Here is a 20,037-nt window from a genome sequence, read left to right on the forward strand (position 1 = left end):
TCATAAAATTATTTAGTCCAATTTCCAATCTGAATAATAAAAATTACTTCTCGTAATTGTATTTATTTTCAAGTGAATTACAGTTACCCATTTTTTTGTAATTTCTCTACGTTTTGACAGATGTTTCTATTGCCTGAAACAGCTTTAAAAAATTATTTTTTCCGTATGTTACTAACATTATACGATAAAGTGTCAACTAAAGAATGGAAGATAAAAAGAAATGAAATTATTATGAACGTACGATCCATCACGCGCACATTGAATGGAGACACATGCAGTTTTTTTCATTGGTTGTTGACGCCCACTTATGATCACGTGGTAGTGACCAAGACACGCCTTATTTCGTTGATTTACACAGGGGAATGAGGGCCTTACTCTGGAGTGCGATAAAAAAGGATATAGTGTGCGCCAAGAAGCAAGAGAAAGATGAAAAAAGGGGATTCATGGCGAAAAGGTGTTCTTTGAATGTCCGTCCTCTCCAGTGTTCTCACCTGCGCCAGGCTACAGTATACGTCAAGAACTGACGCCGAACGGTCATGATAAGTTGTTTTTGTTCTCATCGATACTCTGATCCGTGATGAATAAACATTTATATTTATATTGGTTATACAGCGATATATAATATTAAAAATGTGAACTAAAAGTGATAATTATTTTCAAAAATTATATCATCAAATGATACACTGTGTAACTAATAACTTTAAGAAGACGCTTACGATCTTTGAAAAAGTTAGTAGAAAAAAAAAATAATATTAATGTCATTATTCAAATATGAGGATGATGAGGATGGACTTAGGTATGTACGGGACTTACAATAGCAAGCCCGATTCCTATTATAGTTTTCAAAATACTATTCATCTTCTATCAACTCCAGATGATAATGTTCGGATAATTGAGCCTCCAGAATCAGCAAGTCAACATAATTATTTACAATCGACGGTTATACCATACACGTCAACGTCATCTGATGATTTTATGAATACGGAATCCATTTCAACTTCTGAAGTTTTATCTCAGATGTACTATGCATCACCATCTGGTACACAACCCGAAGAAGGTACTGCTATAATATCTTCTGAAAATGGTCTCAGTTACACTAATTTAGATTGTACTAACTACTCAAATAGTCAACATCAGCAACAAGATATGTTATATCATAATGATTCATTTCATCAAATCTGTAATCCAATGGAAAATTTTGACCAAAAAGATAGTCAACAAATTTCGTCAAAAATGTACCAGCAGACTATCACCATACAACTTCCTTTTAATACTAAGTCAGATTATGAACCATTTAATCACTCTCAATCTAGTCAATCTTATCATTTTGATAGTGGATATCAAATAAGTTCTTCAAATCCATCAAATTATGATGATCACGTTTCATCATCAGAAAATACTTTACGATTAAGTACTCAGGTATCGACTGTGTTCAAACAAAATGAGTGTTCTGGGCAACCGATGGGACACAACAAAGATAAAAATTCGGACTTCAAGTTATTTCGTCCAAATCACCAACATTCAGAAAATAAAAATTATGATCAAGTATTCTATCAATATCCTAACCGAACTCAAGATCGTTTCTGTTGTAGACCACAACAACAATCAACTCATATACCAACTTATAAGTGGATGCAAGTTAAAAGAAATATTTCTAAATCCATTGGTATGTATAGTTTATCATCTTTGAATCGAAAATAAATGTACCGTTATAATCTGATCAGTTCAAAACGGAAAACAAATATCGTTTTTAGAGGTATTTTGTATCGTTACATTAACAATACGCATTAACTTATATACCCTTGTAGGAAATGATGACGGGTCGAGGCTTGGTCCAATACTTATTAATTCTGGGCCAAGTTTGTTTGAGTATTGGGACGATAACTTCATGTCAGGCCTGATGCTCTATCTTGGCCCAATATATATCAAGTTCCAGTATTATGCCCAGACTGCATCTTAATATTGACCCAATATTGAATATCAGTAATGGGCCAAGACTACATCATCTACACGGAAAAATTATTCTCGTTTGAAATGATATGGTGTTATAGTAAAGCCGGACCATATTGGTCACCTAATTTTTGATATATTTCTCAATTTTACTATGGCCATATAGTAATTTTTGCATGTGATTATTTAAATTTCCAATAGGTGGTCAACATGATCCGGCTTTACTATATGAAACCATAGCATTTCAACACGGAAAAAACATATTAGTAAATACTACTGAGATTCTCGTCAACAGCGCCTCTAGACCAGATCTCAGTAAATTTTACTGAGTAGAACGTAAAAAATTAATATAACAGATGCATTTTTTTTGACAAGTGTCTTGTAGTTTTTTAAGGTTTAAGTAGTAATTTTAAATATTCAAGCAGTATATTTCAACGATTAACTGTTAATTATAGCAGTTTAAACATTAAAATCTAAATTTTACTGATTGAAATGATATTAGTTATTGAACATAACATAAATAATTAGTTGAACTACAATTATTGTCAATCATGTTTTGCCGTGAAACGAGAATAATTTCTCAGTGTGTAAGCATTGGCTCAATATTGAGTGCCAGTATTGTGCCAAGACTATAGCTAAATAATGAAGCACCTATATACTTATTAAAAATAAATAAAAAAAAGAAAAAAATCATATGGTTAGACATGTGCGTGATGGTAAAAAATATGGAGGTAAATTTGGACATAGAGAAATCGAGTAGATCAATGGAAATAATTTTTTTTTGCATTTGCTAGGTCTCGAACCTGGTATTATGGCTGCTAGGCAAGTCTTTAATCCACTAGATTGCGCGGATATACATATAGAAGCGGGAGATTTTAATGTACCATTTGTTATTTAGCTCTCTTATAATCATAAGATATGTGAAATTTTAAAATGATATAAAACCGTATAATATTTACTGCTTGAAGTTATTTGAACTCAAATACAAATAAAATTATTAGCGAACTCGCACAAATTTGATAGAAAATTGACTCGTAGGCCGAGCCTAGTAAACCAAAAGTCTCGATAGTCGAAGATTGTCTGGCTCGGGCCAAAACTGGCGAACTGAGGCTCGGTAGCCCAATATTTTGCCAAGACAGGTCCCGTCGTCAAAACTTGTTCTCCTACAAGGGTATACTCGACTGTTTCTGTAACGAGACATATGGTATATCGCTCCTGACAAACACGACATTAGATAATAATTCTACGAATTCGTAGTCCTGCATGTTGCTAATGTTATCACATATTTTATAATGTTTATTATATTTATGTAATATGGTAGGCAAAAAATCTGAAAATCGGTTGAGTTTGCAGGCTAGCCAGTTCAATTTTTTTGATAACAATATTATCTCCTAAAAAATTATCCGATTTCGATGGTTGATACGTTTACTGTATTTCGAAATATATATTATATTTTTATATACACAAAAAAAAGCATATCTTGTACCAAAGAATAAGATTTCTTAAAAATTGTTCTTAAACCAAGCGAAATTATTTATTTGACAGAATTATATTCTTCATGGAAGATATTATATTATCTAAGTCCTCTCTGTTCGTCTCACTATCCTCCCTGTCCCGAAACTGCGTCGTGGGTCAAAAATTAATTTTTTAGGGACGTTGTTGAGTTTAGGAGTTATTCCTACTCTAGGGATAAAGTTACGGGCTATACATGTTCAAAATTAAAAAAGAAATATATATGAATTCAAGATATAAACAACCTCTTAATAAAATTCTGTAATTTTCGGTTACATATATTTTTCCTATATACATTTATGTATCCATATGCAAAATTTTTCATTAGTTTTTAATATATCCATATCCCATACAAACAAACAGAATCGGCCCATTACTGGGTCATGAATGGCTGCCAATTTTCAAGCATCGGCCGAAGATCGGCTAAATATCGGATGATAACGGTATGCCAAGCATGGCAGTCGCAAGCATTTGCCAATAGTGGCAATCAATCATCGACCAAAGCTTGATATCAAGAGCACTCGATCAAACCGTTGGCTAACGAACGGCGGTTAATTGTGCACCGTTTTTATAAGCAAAAAGATGGCTGCCAATAATTCACCATGCACAGAACAGTATAGCCAGCCATTTATTGGCCAATCATTGCAATCCAGGCATCGGCTGATCTATCAGAAAATTTTGAAGCTCGAGCAGCTCGGCGACTTTGTATGGGATCGTTGGTATAGCTGAGATCGATTATTAGAGCCAAAAAGATCCTTTTTCGTTTGAATGCTGATTTCTCAGTGATAAATTATCATGCAAAGGCTGGAAAAAAAGCAAATTAAAGATAAATAAATTTGCTAACTGACCTACGAATCGGTTTAGCTGGAAAAAATGTCCTTGGCCCGTGGGCTCTTTAAAAGGAAAAGAAAAATTTGGAAAACTTTCGCCTCGCGGCATTTCTCATTATTGCGCGATAGTCGAAGCGCTAAAAAGCTTTGATCAAAAGATCTTCAAACTAGATATATTCGAAACTTTAAAATACTTTTTAACGATTTCGATGCAATCCATTTTCACAAAGTTACAGCTATGCAAAAATCACTAAAAAATTTCTAAAATTTTTCTGTTCCTTTAATTTTTGGCCTATATAATCTCTGGAGCTTAGTCGGTTTTTTACGTTGTGTTATTATATTTATTCGTAAATAAAAAAATAGAGTGAAACTTATGAATATTATTCAACAATTATTCAAATAATGAAGAAACATACAATTAAAGAACAGTTTGAAAAAATATTAATATCTGTAATAAGTGTAACTGAATATAGTGAAATATTGAAGTACAATCCATTTGAAGCTTGGGAAGTGAAGATAGTAGAAGACACCGGTTATAAACCTATACTTAACGAACCAGAGCTTTGTCTTAATGACGAATTAACTACTGATGGAGAAAAATTTTAAGTCACGAAAACAAATTACGATTTGTTTCATATATTGGTGAAGTGGAAAGTAAAACAGTCAGTATGGCAATTAAACACATTGCGGGGACATCAGATAACTCAGGGTGAAACATATATAAAAATAGTTGTTAGAATTTGTGCTTACACACTGGAAAATTTTAAAGCTACCATAGATGCAAGTATGAATGTATTTGACACTGATGGATAAAAATGGGCTTTTTGCAAGCTAAAAAATTAATGAGATTCAAAAATGCTTGTTTTTAAGTATCTCCAAAGCGGTGAGTAATATTTATAAAAGCTTATCGTATGGTATCTAGAGAAAATCTGACTAAAATCGATTTCTACAAAAAATACATTCAGGAAGATCTTTAACCATGAGGAAAATTTTATCCAATAGTTGAATCAACCCTTTTCAGCACAGGCGAAATATGTGTAATCGCATATAAAATTGAAAAGCTCATTTCAGGTACATAAATTATAATACTATTCTACAAAATGCTATAGTGTTGAATATTGTTATAAGTATTATTTATATTTCTGTTATTCAGATAACCTCAAAACTTGGCTAAAACTCATATTTTTTTCCAACGTTGATTTTCGAAAGTTTATTGTTGATCGATTCGTGGATTGGTCATTGTCCAGTTCCTATAAGTGCTGCTGTCAAACCCTCTGATAAGGATGTAGAAGTGATGATTATATCGAAAGAAACAACTGAAAATTTTCAACCATTCGATGTTTCGGATTCTGGAAATGGAATAATTTTGTGGAAAACTTTTACTATGATGGGTTATGATTTGAATTTACACTCAAGAAATAATATTATCAAATTACGATCATTTACTCATAATCAATTGTCTATTCTAAGATTACGGTGGTAATCTCTTTAAATACTATTGGTTTTATAGTGGTTACACAGAGTAAGCCAGACGGATTCGAAAACCCTGTCAGTTGTGCTTTCAGGAACCAATGTAATTCTTATCGTGATACTCCAGAACACAGTAATATCGCGATAAAATCTATTATTTTGATCAGCATTATAAATGTAGCACTTCTGTAATAAATAGAGTAATTAATATTTTCATAATATACATTGTGATATGAAATTTCAAAATAAAGTCTAAAAAATAAATTGAACAAGGTTAATAAAATTTATTTAATCTTCCACCTGACAACAAATAGGATATTTGGTATTTTTATTGAGATATATATACACTTATTCAAAAAATTAAAAGAACAAGAAAGTTTTATAAATTTTTTAGTGATTTTTGGAAGGCTGTAATTTCGTGAGAATTGATCTTGTTGAAAAAATAAAAAAAAGCAAATTGAAGCTCGAAATCTTGCGTATGGAGATCTTCTAGCTAACAAATTTGTTGAGCCACTGTTTTTGCGTAATCATAAGGAATAGCTCGAAAAAAAATTTTTCTAAATTGTTTGGTTTTGTTTTGTGGGTCTACGGGGCCGGGATTTTTTTTTTTTTTTTTTTTTTAGAAAAATCAATTCATGATTCGTTTAGGAAATTAATTCAGCTACAATTTGCAATATTCGTAAAGCAGCGGTTGATTATCTAAAAAAACATAAAAAGTCCATTTTTTATAGGTTTCTTAAATTAATATTAAGGATAAAAATTTTTTTTTTTTTAAATAGAAAATGAGGCTTGTGGGGGATTTATTCAAGTTTTTAAAGCTGCCCTCAAAATTACTGTGCGACCATTAGTTGCTGCGATCTCGATAATCAAAGACGAAAAGATCCTTTTTCATTTAAAGGCTGATATCTCAGCAGTAAAATGTCGTACAAAGAAACAAAAAAAGCAAATTGTAGCTGAATTAATTTCCTAAACGAATCATGAATTGATTTTTCTAAAAAAAAAAAAAAAAAATCCCGGCCCCGTAGACCTAAAAAACAAAACCAAACAATTTAGAAAAATTTTTTTTCGAGCTTTTCCTTATGATTACTCAAAAACAGTGGCTCAAAAAATTTTTTTGCTAGAAGATCTCCATACGCGAGATTTCGAGCTTCAATTTGTTTTTTTTATTTTTTTGATATGATCATTTTTTATGAAAATGCAGCCTTCCAAAAACCCCTAAAAAATTTATAAAATTTTCTTGTTCCTTTAATTTTTTGGATATATATATATATATATATATAGGGAAGAGAGAGGCAAAACGGGGTAATTAAGATAATACAAAGTTTTCGAGGACTCAAATACACTGAATCTTTTTTTTTTAATGGCACTCAAAGTAAATTGAAAAAAATTTCAGTTGCAGTTAAAAAAGGTCATTAATATTTGTCAACAGACAATTGATTTTTAAAAAATTTTAACAAAAAAAATTCAAAATAACGCTCGATTATATTTACAAAAGTGATTTTGGAATGCGTAAAAACCATTTAAAATACAAAATTTTTTTTTTTTTTACAAAATTTTGCGAATACTCCGTTTCATCTACCCTACTCTTTTTTGCCCTCCTTCTCCTATATGTATACACTAGCCGTCGCCTGTGTAGACTATGTGATATTTTGATTGTTGTTGAAAATTTCAGTGAACCCCATCGGAGTTGATTTTCAGAAAAATACCAGCAATGATGAGTTTTCGTAAATGTATATAAGGAATAATTGCTATTTCTGACCTCACTCCCTCCTATTCCAGTAATAGAATAGATATAATCGAGTATAAACGAATCAAGAAAACCAAATACTACCTTTGAATTAATTTAAAGTCATCGAATAATCATCAAATATTTTTGAGCTTAATGAAAAATTAAGAAGCTTTTTCAACCTCATAAAAATAACTATGTATCGTTTCTCTACGTAAAATAAAAAAAAATGTTTTCGGAGGTGCGTGTGAAAGCAACGGTTATCTGACGAGGGGATCTCCAAGCACGTTGCGTGTTCAGATTCAAGCGAGCAATTGGATTTACCACCGACTGACCAGTACAATTTTTTTACTTTCTTCATTCTTCAGTAGTTAAAATTTTAAAAATAACTTGAAGTTAAATAAATATTGACTGAACTTATTAAAATTATCTCGAGATAGTAAATGAGAATAATAATTAGGGATGCTAAGTTATTGAAACCACTAATTTCCTAAGAACTATATGCGCGTCAAGCACCTCTTTATCTTGTATATTTTGTTATCATAAGTTCTCATTACTTGTGTATTATTCTTATATTATTATTGATTACTGCAAAGTATTTGCTATACACTGTATATAGTCCCAGTAAAATATCTTATACATTCATGATATCATGAACCTTGTTTTCATCTATAGTAAAAGGACGACTACGATATTATTTTCAGAAAAGTAAAAGTAAAGCGGCCGTAGTTTTAGGATTGGAATAAAAACGATAGATAGTACAAGTACGTGTATCGCGTGGTAATTGCGGGCATTAATTCTACGAGAAAAATTGTGATGTCTATATGTATATTTAAATTTTGCTCCGCGAGATAAATATCGAAGAGATAATTAGATTTTACTCAATATATATTAGAGTGCCACAAGAAATCTGTCAATTTTTTTTTTTTGAGTTTCCATATAGTGAGGAACCAAAGATTTTGAAAAAAAAAAAATTTAATTTTAGAGCAACCTCTAGAAAATTTTTGATTATGAGAGTTGAAAGTTATGGAAGTTGAAGAGGACTCTTTTAATTTTTTAAACTAACATTTTTTTATGTAAACCTTCAAAATAAAAAGAAAGTTAAAAAACTATTGCCACTTTAATATATATATATATATATATATATATATATATATATGTATATATATATATATATATATATATATATATATATATATATGTATATATATATATATATATATATATATATATATATATATATTTATAATTTCTTTTATAAAATAAGATAAAACTCAAATCGTATTACATAGCGCAAATATTATTCGTATGTCAATAAATATGATAACTAGACTGATGACGTAACGGTGTATTTATATATGTTTAGGATGGTTAGAATAGAGAAATTTAATCATATAATATTACAATAGAAATGCGTAGGTAAACATAAGATTAAATCGACAGTTAAAATACGAAAAAAAAAAACATTGATGATGATGTTTATTACAAATACCGATTATTTTCGATCCATTTTGAATTTTAAATACGAAACTTTCGAAATTAGTTTGATTATATTTAGCTCTTTTTGTATCACATGATCCGATAAATGAAAATACTATTCAATCTAATTTATAAATTTTTTAAATATTTATTTTTGATTATTTAGCTTTACATTGAACGTATACCTTTTTTTCAAACGCCAAAACACGTGTATTTTTACTTTCTTCTGCTCTTTCGATTGTAACTAATATATAGTCTTCTTCGAAAATATGTATAAGCAATAGTACTTTTATTGAATTTTAGTCATTTGAAAACATGAAAATTAATTTAAACTTTTGAATGTGGATTATTAAAGTGCATTTTTCAAGTATAGATGATCATCCACTTAGTCGCTTAACAAAATATCGATAGTCAGTTTATTGAACTTCAAAATTACCTCTCAAAGTGGTCAAGAGCAGGGGTCCATTTTACACCTGAAAAATTTTTTTTCCGTTAAAAATAAAAAATAATTCGTGTCTTAGAATTTAATATCATCTCGCCTACTATATGTTTTAGTCTATTTGATATATTTGGTGTGAGTATATATTCAATTAAAGAACAATCAAATAATTACTTCGACTAATAAAGTGAATGTTATAGAAGCTATCATTTGAACGTAATACTGATTATAAAATGTAGGGGAGACCGGGGCAGGACGGCCCACCTAAGCCGATTATTATTCTTTGTGGCTTTTAACCATCAAGTCGATTTACTCTCGTCTAACTTTAACTCAATTCACCAAAATTTTGGTGAAGCTCCTGAAAAAAATTTTTTTTGGGGCAAGACGGCCCCCTTCGAAAAAAATGGAACAAAAAAATTTTTTTTTGAATTGTAAAAAAATTTTCCGCGTTATAAATATTTATATTTTTCTCTTTAACAACTGTATTTACTTTTATATTACTTGAAATAACCTTTTTTGATATAATACGAATAATTTGTTCACTTCTGTAGAAAAAAATTGAGTGTGGGTATTTTTAACTTTCAAATGCTCTATTTTACTCCAAATCCATAAAATTAACCAAAAAATGATATTTCTATTAAATTAATCATGACTAGGTTATAATAATATTTCATACATTATTTTTTAGAATTTTTAAGTAGTTCATTTTGCCCCTAGTTTCACATATAGGGCTAAAAATGAGTAAATAATCTGAATTTGTGATAATCAAAAGAAAACAAGAAAAAAAAATTGGTTAATTTTTGAGGTGGGCCTTCTTGCCCCAGGAGGGCCGTCTTGCCCCAGGAGGGCCGTCTTGCCCCAGTCTCCCCTAATCAATACAGTAAATGAAACAATACTATCGAAACTTTAGAACACAAAAAATATCCATTGATGAGATAGTAATTTTTGGTTGTAGTTTTCGTAGAAATCAATTAATCACAGAAGATGTATATAAAATAAAATAAAATAAGATTATATATCAATATATGCTACAGGTTGATTTAAATCGAGTATGAGCAATTAGGAGTTTTTAAATTACAATATTGCAGTACATTTTCAACTGTTGATTGTTTATATATTTCTGATAACTTATAATAATAAAATTGTTATAATTTAATTCATAGAACAAGTTATACGCAATGGTTATCGTACCTTACATGACATATGAGAAACTATCAAGATAAAGAGCATCAGGTTCTTTTGGCCCGTCAACATTTTAATTGACTTCACATATCACTGTTAACATCGGCTCATGAATTTCGATTGGCGTCATGCTGTCGGTTTTACTTTTTCATTTTTTAAAGATAATAATGAATATATTAAATATAAATTGGAAATTTTACAATAAGTTTTAGGCGTAAACTATCTGATATTTCATTTAACTTCATGATTTTTTGGGTTTTTTGTTATGAAAGGATTTTTTTAGTTCAAAGTAACTGTATTTTCTTTAACTAATAGTTAAAATAGCTATTTAAACTTGTCACGTATGAAAGAATTAGCTAAATTAGATTAAATATCGATGCGAAATTTCACATTGGTTCAGGAGATCCCTGATTAAGAAAAATGATTTAAAATGATTCAAAACAATTTGAAATGATTTAAAACAACTCGAATTGACTAATATAAATATACATTTAGCATGGATTAAATCATTTTTCTTAATAAGGGGTGTCTGCAGTATATGTATTTCTTTTTCTGCTTTGCAAGTTCCATATCCAACAAAAATCAGGTTTTTTTTTTCATAAATTAAGTTAGTCAAGATAAGACACGATGAACTAAATGGTATAACTATTTTAGAAACTAATTAAAAATAGTAGTATCATCTATACAATAATAAAATTTGTTTCATTATGCTAATTATAAAGGATAGTTCCCAGACCTTATGTTTTAGCAATAATAACAATACTTTAATTTGTATTGTTGAACTTTTCGTTTTGATTTCTGTTTCAGCTTCAAAAAATAATCAAAATAAAGCTGAACTCGGACATGTTGAAACTTCTAGTGCAGCTTTCATATCTATTTATACTTCACCATCATCCACTCCTAGAAATTGTTTAAATGCACCACTTAATGGCTTATTAACTAATTTCAACAATACTGGGCGTACAAATTTTACAAACAAACAGTTAACTGAATTAGAAAAAGAATTTCATTTTAACAAGTACCTGACAAGAGCTCGAAGGATTGAGATTGCATCAGCTTTGCAACTCAATGAAACACAAGTTAAAATTTGGTTTCAAAATCGACGGATGAAGCAAAAAAAAAGAATTAAAGAAGGACTTATACATAGTGATAATCTCAATGTAAATTCAACTATAAATCCACAATTTGGTGGTGCACGAAGTAATACTAACTCACCTATCGAATTAGAGGGACTTGAAAATACTGGGCCTTCCACGTCTCAAGAGTTGAATAAAAATGTCTGAAATTTTTAAACTCCAGTGTCTCAGGACTAAAATTGTGAACAAGTATAATAATGTGGCACGTGGGGCGATAACCAATAAAGAAACAAAAACATTTGGTAATTGTTGAAACTTTGGAAAAATGAATCTATTATTCACTCCATTAAACTTTTCTATAAATGAATCTATTTCTGTATTATCTTTTTGTGTTCCATAGTAATAAAATTAAAAAGAAACCTTTTAAAATATCTGTATATCTAGATTCACTTCTGATAAAAGGTTTGAATTGATAATTTAATTTTAAGTTCACTATTTACAGTATTTATTTATTTATTAAAAAGACATTATAATAGAAGACTCATTTTTATTGATTTGATTTACTCGTTAATTATTTCATGATCCTCCATGATAAAGTTTTATTAATCACCAGTGATTATCCCTTACCCAGTTAACGCTTATGCGTAAAAGTGACGTCACGCAGTACCCCACTTTATGGTACGAAGCGAATGATACGTGCGACTCGTGTGTGAATTGTTATTTTACAGTTCTTTACGTTAAAGTCTGATGTAACTCATATACCGAATATGCGTCATCATAATCTTCATTTGAATATGTCTTATAAGCAGTGATGTAATGATGCAAAGTTTTTCAAGTAACAGTGACGCCGGTACATTTACGTCTTAAAGTAAAACTGACATCGTAATTTTGTAGTCAATAACTTATGTATAATAGAATTAAAGTCCGTGTGCTGTAAATATTGCATACAATCATATGTAAGATTATAAATACTACAGAGCTGTATTATAGTTCAGTCCGCAAAAAAATGTAACTTTTTTCCCCACCATTTTTCTACAATTATCGTTACTGCGCATGTGCTCTAGTGTAAATATATGTCCTTCATAGGAGACAAGTAGTGGGAGAAAGGAGCATTCTTTTGCGGACAAATATAATAGAAATGTAACAATACTGGTGGATTGCTGGAGTCGAACCTGGATCCTTCCGATTATAAATCCTTGCTGATTTCTACTATGCTGACCCACGTACATGATCGTGTATGAATAAATAGTATGATTATTGATGAATTTTATATAGGCAGGAAAATGACAAATGACATGCATAGGCTGATAGTTGAAACTTTGAAAGGAGAACTAGTAGAAAATAGGATTAAGGATTATAAGGGATAAGAAAGTGAGTTGCGAGAGTGGTGGCAGACACGTGTAAACACATAACGAATGAATGGAACAACTGTGATTTTCAAATTAAGGAGTTATACCAAAGCATTGTAAAATATGTAGTAACCGAATTGCAAATATTCTGTAAGAACATGCAATTAAATAAAATTATTATTATTATACTAAACTTATTACTTGCAACTGAAAATTTATAATGCATTACAAAAATAAATTTTATTGCTCCCCGTCATCTTGGTTACGGCCATAATTTTTTTTAATATGTAGTTAATAAAGTATAATTATGAAATTAGTAAATAAAAATTACTATAAAATGTAATAGTTTAGATAATCTCAGGTATAAATTATAAAATTCAAAAGTATTTGTATTCGAGAATTTCGAATTACTTGAGATAATTTTAAATCACGATTTTTTAAATTTAAAAATTGAAAGTTCCGAATCTTTGTATAACTTTGAATCATGATGGTATAATTCAATACAATTTCCAAGAACTTCATTATTTCAAGTAGCTTTAAATCATGCTTCTCTATTATTAGAGATAGTCTTTAATCGAGGTTTATATAAAAAAAATTAATGTTTATATGAAAAAATTATTTTTTTATTATTGAAACAAATATCAATAGATTATCATTAATAAATAACGAATGTAAAGAATTATAAACATAAAATTCCTTAAGACTATTTTTCTACTTAGACATTGAAATACTTAAGCATCGCGAGGAATGAGACATTTAAGATAATATATTATTTTGAATTTATTTGTTTTTTGCTATTTCTATTCTGAACACTAAGGAATTGTTATGAAAAAAATTTGATAATTCATTAATAGGAACAAACTCCGTGTAACCAAAGCTTCTTTTATTCAATTCCTCAGTTGGTTTTTTAAATGCTTCTAAATTAGGTTTTGTACAAGTTTCTTCACGGATAGATTTTTTTGAATCTAACGGATGAACAAGAATAAATGATATCGTTCCCTCAAATGGCCAATCCAAAAAATCATTATTATCAGATTGCATCATATGTATAACGATCGATAGAAATTCCGAGTTTTTTGAAGAAATATTAACACGAGCGCATATTTTATATCCATTCGGATGAGTATAAAATTCCGGGCTATAAAACATTTTCAAAGGCATTGATCGCATCTCTTTTAATTTTTCTTCGAATGAATTTATCTTCCAAATGAATATTCCATGGCGATTATTTGAAGAAAGTTCTTGTTCTTTCATATTTATTACTTCTTGTAATGATGTGATAACAGCTGATTGATTCTTAATCGTGATGTTTAGTTCTTGATTTGATTGTTCTAATGTAACTATCCTCTCATAAAGATTTCTGAAAATTCATTTACTGAGTTAATATATGCTGCGTTTTGAATTATAAAAAAATACAGTTTTTATTACAGATAATTTTAAATCCATTGCAGAAAAGTATTTGTTTATATTGTATTAAAGTTATAGATCAAACGCAATACATGAACAGTTAAAAAAAAAATGAATTAATTTTTCAATTTTCTGTAATCAAAGAAACACCATGTATTTACTGTCTATTTAAACTTTCTATAATATACGTTCGAAGTAAACGTCATAAAATGTGTAATATCAGCCTCAAAAAATTTTTCACTGAAAACTAGCAGTTTCTGATTGGTCGGGTGCAACGTTTAATTTTTCTCAAAGGACTAATGCATCCCCTCTTCCCCTATATTCAACAATGATAGGCGTGATATATCCCTACTCTGTACTCCTAGTTATTGAAATGTACAAAATAGGTTACCAATCAAAAATTGATAGAATTATTGACTACATAGAATAAGAAAAAGTGCAGTGAAAAGCAATTGACATTGTAAAAATAGTGATCCATAGAATTAAGATTACAGTTGAACGGCTAATATTTACTGTTAGGTAATGATTATCTTAACGAAAAATATAGTAATTATACAACTATAAATTTTTAAACAAATTCAAATCTTAACTCTATAGCTTCACTTTCTGTCAAGTATAAAAATAAAAATTGACTTATGGTTCTTTGTTAAACTATTAAAGAAAACTGTTTATATTACTTGGTTAATCGTTTCCAGTCTTTTATATTTTCAAAATCAAGGTTGCCATTATTAGAATAATTATTGAGAGGAGCTGACCCGATCAAAGTTTCATTTGTTTCTTCTGTTTTCATTTGAATTGAGGAAAGTCTATCTTCAATTTTCTAGAACAAAAAACAATATTTTTGTTATTACATTAAATTGTTTTTCAGTGTTCTAGGCATTTAGTTTTGCACATTTATATAAATAAAATTATTTGAATTAAAAGTTAACTTAGTTAAACATGACTCGTTCAGTAAATTTTTTGTTGGCAATATGGTTTTATACAGAACAACATTTTGAGAAATTTTCAGTTACAGTAATTGAAACACCTTAACTCAAGTGTAGTTTAGTAAGGTTTTTTAATGGATGTTTAACATGGCATGTCAACTGTACAGTTACTGTAACTATTCATATTTCTCCAAGTGCGCGTAGATTACTAATATTGATTTAACAAATAATGTATTATATCATGTAATTCAAAATTCAGACAAGTAATAACTTACTGATAAGCAATTATTGTTATCTTCATCAACATGCGTGTTACAGGAATCTTTTTCTTGGAAATTTTCAACACATTCATTGACTACAGTAGAATTTTCCACTGTTCCATTACTTTTAAAATTTTTTTTATGAATGCAATTTATCACATGTGACTGCATCGATAATGGAGACAATTTCATATCACATCCGAAATTCTCGTAAAGGCAATTTATTTGTTGTTGAGATATTTCTCTGCTTGTATAATGATCCCTAAAGATGTCTTTATTTTCTTCCAAAACTTGACTATCGATAGGACATCGAGCTCCTTCTCGTCTGTAAAAATTATTTTTTATATTTCATGTAATGGTTTGAAGTTTTTATGAATTTTAAGTTGTTATCAAAATCAATACAAATAATTTAAAGCTTGCACAAATAACGACAAGTTTTAAAAGTAAAATGAAATATATTAAAATGAAACATTCTATGTATTTTAGTATATAAATTAAATATAATTTTAAACTTACTTCAACCAATTATGTATACAATTATAGCAAAACTTATGGCCACATGAAGTAAGAACTGGATCCTGAAGCCATGACAAGCAAATCGGACACTCGAATCGTGGTTTCATATTTTTATCCTTAATTTGTTAACTCTAAACAAGCATGATTTTATATCATTAATAATGATACTCTAAAACCAAGTGTGCAGTAGAAATTAACACACTTGTTAAATAACATTGAAACGCTATAGGCAGTCTATAGATATTTAACACACCGTGAAATGGGTGCGTTTTAAGTGACTGAAAAAAACTATAGTTTTGATGTGTATTAAAACAATACACTTGGTTTTGGAGTAGAATTTTCATATAATCTCATTGATTTAGTATTAAAAATATTTTTACACTGAGAGAAAAGTGCATGGTTGTGGTAACTAGAAAGGGATGGGAATGAAAAAATAGCCATCTTAACTAATGTTTATAGTTTCTTGAACTATATCATAGTGCCCGAAACTATTTGAAAGTAGTAGTTTCAACTAAGCATTTGTTTTGTTGTGGTAACTATTTAATATTATTTATCAGAACATACTTCAGTAGAATCACAAATGTTTCAGCAATTGTACGATTATAATTTCATTAATTTAGCATCATTTAAGTCGTCGACGAATTTAATTAAGGATTTTTCTTCATTATTTTTTTGTAACAAGAATACTATTTTTTACTTAGTTAGTTCGTTATTGTCATTGTTCATTGAACTATATAACACAGTTAAAACAACTATGATATCATCGCACATTCTACAACTATATATTAGCTATCTAAACTGAGGGTAATAGTGGAGGCTTCATTGAACTATGTTTTTCATAGTTCAGAAAACCAGTTTTTTCTCTCAGTGTATTAATTGTTCACACTATTAGGTAAAACAATGATAAAATTTAAACACTCAAAAAAATAAATAACCAAATTATTAAGAGAAACTTGAAACAGGTAAGAAAAATAATTATTATTTCGTGTCATTGTATACCACGCATGTAAGAATTTACGTGACAACAGCTAGAATATTCAATTTTTATCGGTCCTAAAATTCGGAAATATATGAGGGCCGTAGGATTGACATTCAAGGTGTTTCTACAATCTCAATTTTTTCAGCCCTACATACCCTAGAATTTTTAAAATAACGTATTATCGGGAAAATACGGCAATGTACCGAATTACCTAAGTTTTCCGTACTGCTACTGTATTTTACCGTCAAGTGAGGTAAAATTCCAAAAAATTAATTTTTTCAATAGTACGTCTGTACTTTAAACATGTTCGTGAAGAATCACTCTAGTTTAGTCAAATTTATTCTTAAGTTACCTAGAACTCAGGGATAAAAAGGTAGAAAAAATGTTTCACTTTGTATTTTCGGGAGGGCTAGAAATTAAAACTAAAATTTGAATTTTTGAGTTATCTAATTATAAATTTAATGCGCTATTTACAATTTTTAATATGTAGTACGGTATATCCTAGAATGTTAATATTTGTAACGTGATTGGCTAAAGACTCATAAGAGAAAGAGAAAGAGCACAAAAATCATATCAGACTCCTGTATGGTCCTATGGAAGCCGCTCCAACATATGTAGCAAGATACAGATGGAGTTTCCTGCTCTTTTCTCTTACGGGTGACCAACGCCGTTCGGCGCATTGTTTGTGGATACGCAGTAAAATAGAGTGTATTTCAAATAAACTATAGGTGCTTAAATGTATTTAATAGATAAAAAAATTGTTCTGTAATTAAAATCCATAATTAACATTTACTTTTATTTTCAGTACTTTTATAAAAATAAATGGAATAAACTATGAGTAACTAAGAAATTATTCTCCAAGTTGATGTCCTTACTACTGTTATTTAAAGAATTCCTAAGCATGCGTAATACGGACAAGCGTCCCGGAGAAGAGAGAATCCAATCGGCACCATGGTGTTGGTACATTCTTTATTCCTATACCGATAGGCTATATAGCACTGTTACATATGTGTTAAAAATATACGATTGACACAGAAATATACACTAAAACAAACATACAAAAAGTAATACGCTCAAGGAACTCGAAAACAGCGGAAAGTTTTAGTGCTGGCCTGCAGAATCAACCGACAAACAGATTTTTTTAATTGTTGACAGCATAAACTCACAAAAACTCGCTTATTATTAAGATTAGGCGAATTTGAAGCCAATTGAGAGGCCTTGACACCGTACATTATTTATCCACGCAACAGTACGCACCCTAAAAAACATTAGAAACCAGTACTTTTTATGCCTCGTTCGAAAAAAAATTTTTTTAACTTTCCGCAAAGAAAAATGAAAATTTTCAAAAATTCAGGAAGTTATTGGTTTCGGTTCGATTTCCAAAAATCGAATTTCTATCAGATGTTGTTTTGAGTTTTTAGGAAGCTATTCTAACATTTTAATGTTACGAGTGTATGTACGTACGTATGTAAATATCTGTAACTTTTGAACGGATGAACCGATTTTCAATTGTAAATATCTAAAAGATGTGAAAAATTGAAATTGATCGATAGGGCGCGTTTGGAGATATTCCAAAAATAAAATTTTTTCAAAAATTCAAAAAAAAATTAAAAATACACCAGATTCAAAAATGAAGGGATATTAACAAAATTTCAAATTTTTAAGGGATTTTCAACAAGCTGTAACTCCAATGGTCGTACAATGAAAACAAAAAAGATAAATTTTAGCTTCAAGTGTCTAGTTTCGAAATTTTTTCATTATGGACGGTTTTTCATTATTAGTAATCAAAAATCAATCCCAATTATAAAAAAATATTTATTGAAGCCAGTAGACCTTTTTTAAGATGAGCGAAAATGTGCAAAATTTTTTTTTCGATGGTTTTCTTAGGATTACTCCGGGACCTTGCATAATATAAAAATTTAAAGATCAGAAAACTAAACACTTAGGGCTAGAATTTACCTCACTTAAAAATTTGGAATTTTTTTAATAGTTATTAATTTTTGTGAGTAGTGCATTATTGAAAATTTTTTTAATTTTCAATTGCTGCAATTAAAATTCCGGATATTTTTCAAAAGTCCCTCACATTTCCATATTTCCCAGTTGCATAAAATTCCCTGGTAATTTCCGACATTCTCGATTTTCCCGGTTCGTGGCCATCCTGTTTTTGGATAACCTGTTATGTTCTCGATGAATTGATTTTAAAATTTCACAGCTCTAAAACTTTATAAACCGCATCGAATGTCACTTCAGTCTTCAAAATCGGTTCATTTTGTTCAAGAGAAATCGTTGTCGAAGGACTTAAAAAAAAAATGTTTTTTTTTTTTAATTTTTTTTTAAATTTGTCAAAAACAACTTGATGAATCAATTCCAAAATCTAATCAGCTCTAAAACTCACTAGCATGCGTTGATTGCCACCTTAACCATCTCAATCGATCTATTCGTTCGAGAGATATCGTTGCAGAAAACAATGTCATACAAACGCATTTTCGAGCTCGAAAATGTATTCACAACTATATTTCCGAGTTCCTCGAGCTCGAAAATAGGGAGATGTGGGGCTGGCCCGCAGGGTCAACTGACAGATTGATATTTTTTTTTTATTTTACTAACTATTCAATTATTTATTAATCACTTTGTTTTACAGCGATAACTACAAAAATATATAATTACATTATATTTTTTAGTATTGCTGCAATTACCTGATTAATTTTAGATAGTTGAAGCTAATAAGATATTTATTTTTTTTTCATGTAACAGGTCTACTTCTGAAATCACTGAAATGTTTGCCAAACACTGTAAACTGTTATATTTTGCTTATTTTTAATTAAAAACCTCATAATAAGCATTTTACGTCATTTTGAAGATCTATCCGCCATCTCTGAGTCAACCACTACATTAATTTGTAAAATCTTTTTTATCCTAATTTCATGTCAACTCCT

At 29.5% G+C, this 20,037-nt stretch overlaps 2 protein-coding genes across 3 annotated transcripts; one reads left to right on the forward strand and one right to left on the reverse strand.

The window, feature by feature from the left end:
- The first annotated feature begins 520 nt into the window (after positions 1-520).
- Positions 521-13,211, forward strand: LOC128667232 (homeobox protein SMOX-1-like). 2 transcript variants are annotated; one of them, XM_014440568.2, is made up of 3 exons: positions 521-796; positions 875-1,666; positions 11,396-13,211. In XM_014440568.2, the coding sequence occupies exons 1-3, from the start codon at positions 772-774 to the stop codon at positions 11,869-11,871; spliced, it is 1,293 nt and encodes a 430-aa protein (XP_014296054.1). In that variant the 5' UTR covers positions 521-771; the 3' UTR covers positions 11,872-13,211. The 2 variants fall into 2 exon arrangements, with proteins under 2 accessions (XP_014296054.1, XP_014296053.1); XM_014440567.2 differs by having other exon boundaries at positions 521-1,666.
- A 478-nt stretch (positions 13,212-13,689) lies between these two features.
- On the reverse strand, positions 13,690-19,960 carry LOC103569690 (TNF receptor-associated factor 6-A). The gene is made up of 5 exons (XM_008547136.3): positions 19,798-19,960; positions 16,123-16,253; positions 15,622-15,931; positions 15,098-15,240; positions 13,690-14,373 (listed from the first exon to the last, which is right to left on the reverse strand). The coding sequence occupies exons 2-5, from the start codon at positions 16,227-16,229 to the stop codon at positions 13,794-13,796; spliced, it is 1,140 nt and encodes a 379-aa protein (XP_008545358.1). The 5' UTR covers positions 16,230-16,253; positions 19,798-19,960; the 3' UTR covers positions 13,690-13,793.
- Positions 19,961-20,037: the final 77 nt, after the last annotated feature.

The sequence above is a fragment of the Microplitis demolitor genome, chromosome 3 (genome assembly GCF_026212275.2).
Source record: "Microplitis demolitor isolate Queensland-Clemson2020A chromosome 3, iyMicDemo2.1a, whole genome shotgun sequence".
NCBI classification, from domain to species: Eukaryota; Metazoa; Arthropoda; class Insecta; order Hymenoptera; family Braconidae; genus Microplitis; species Microplitis demolitor.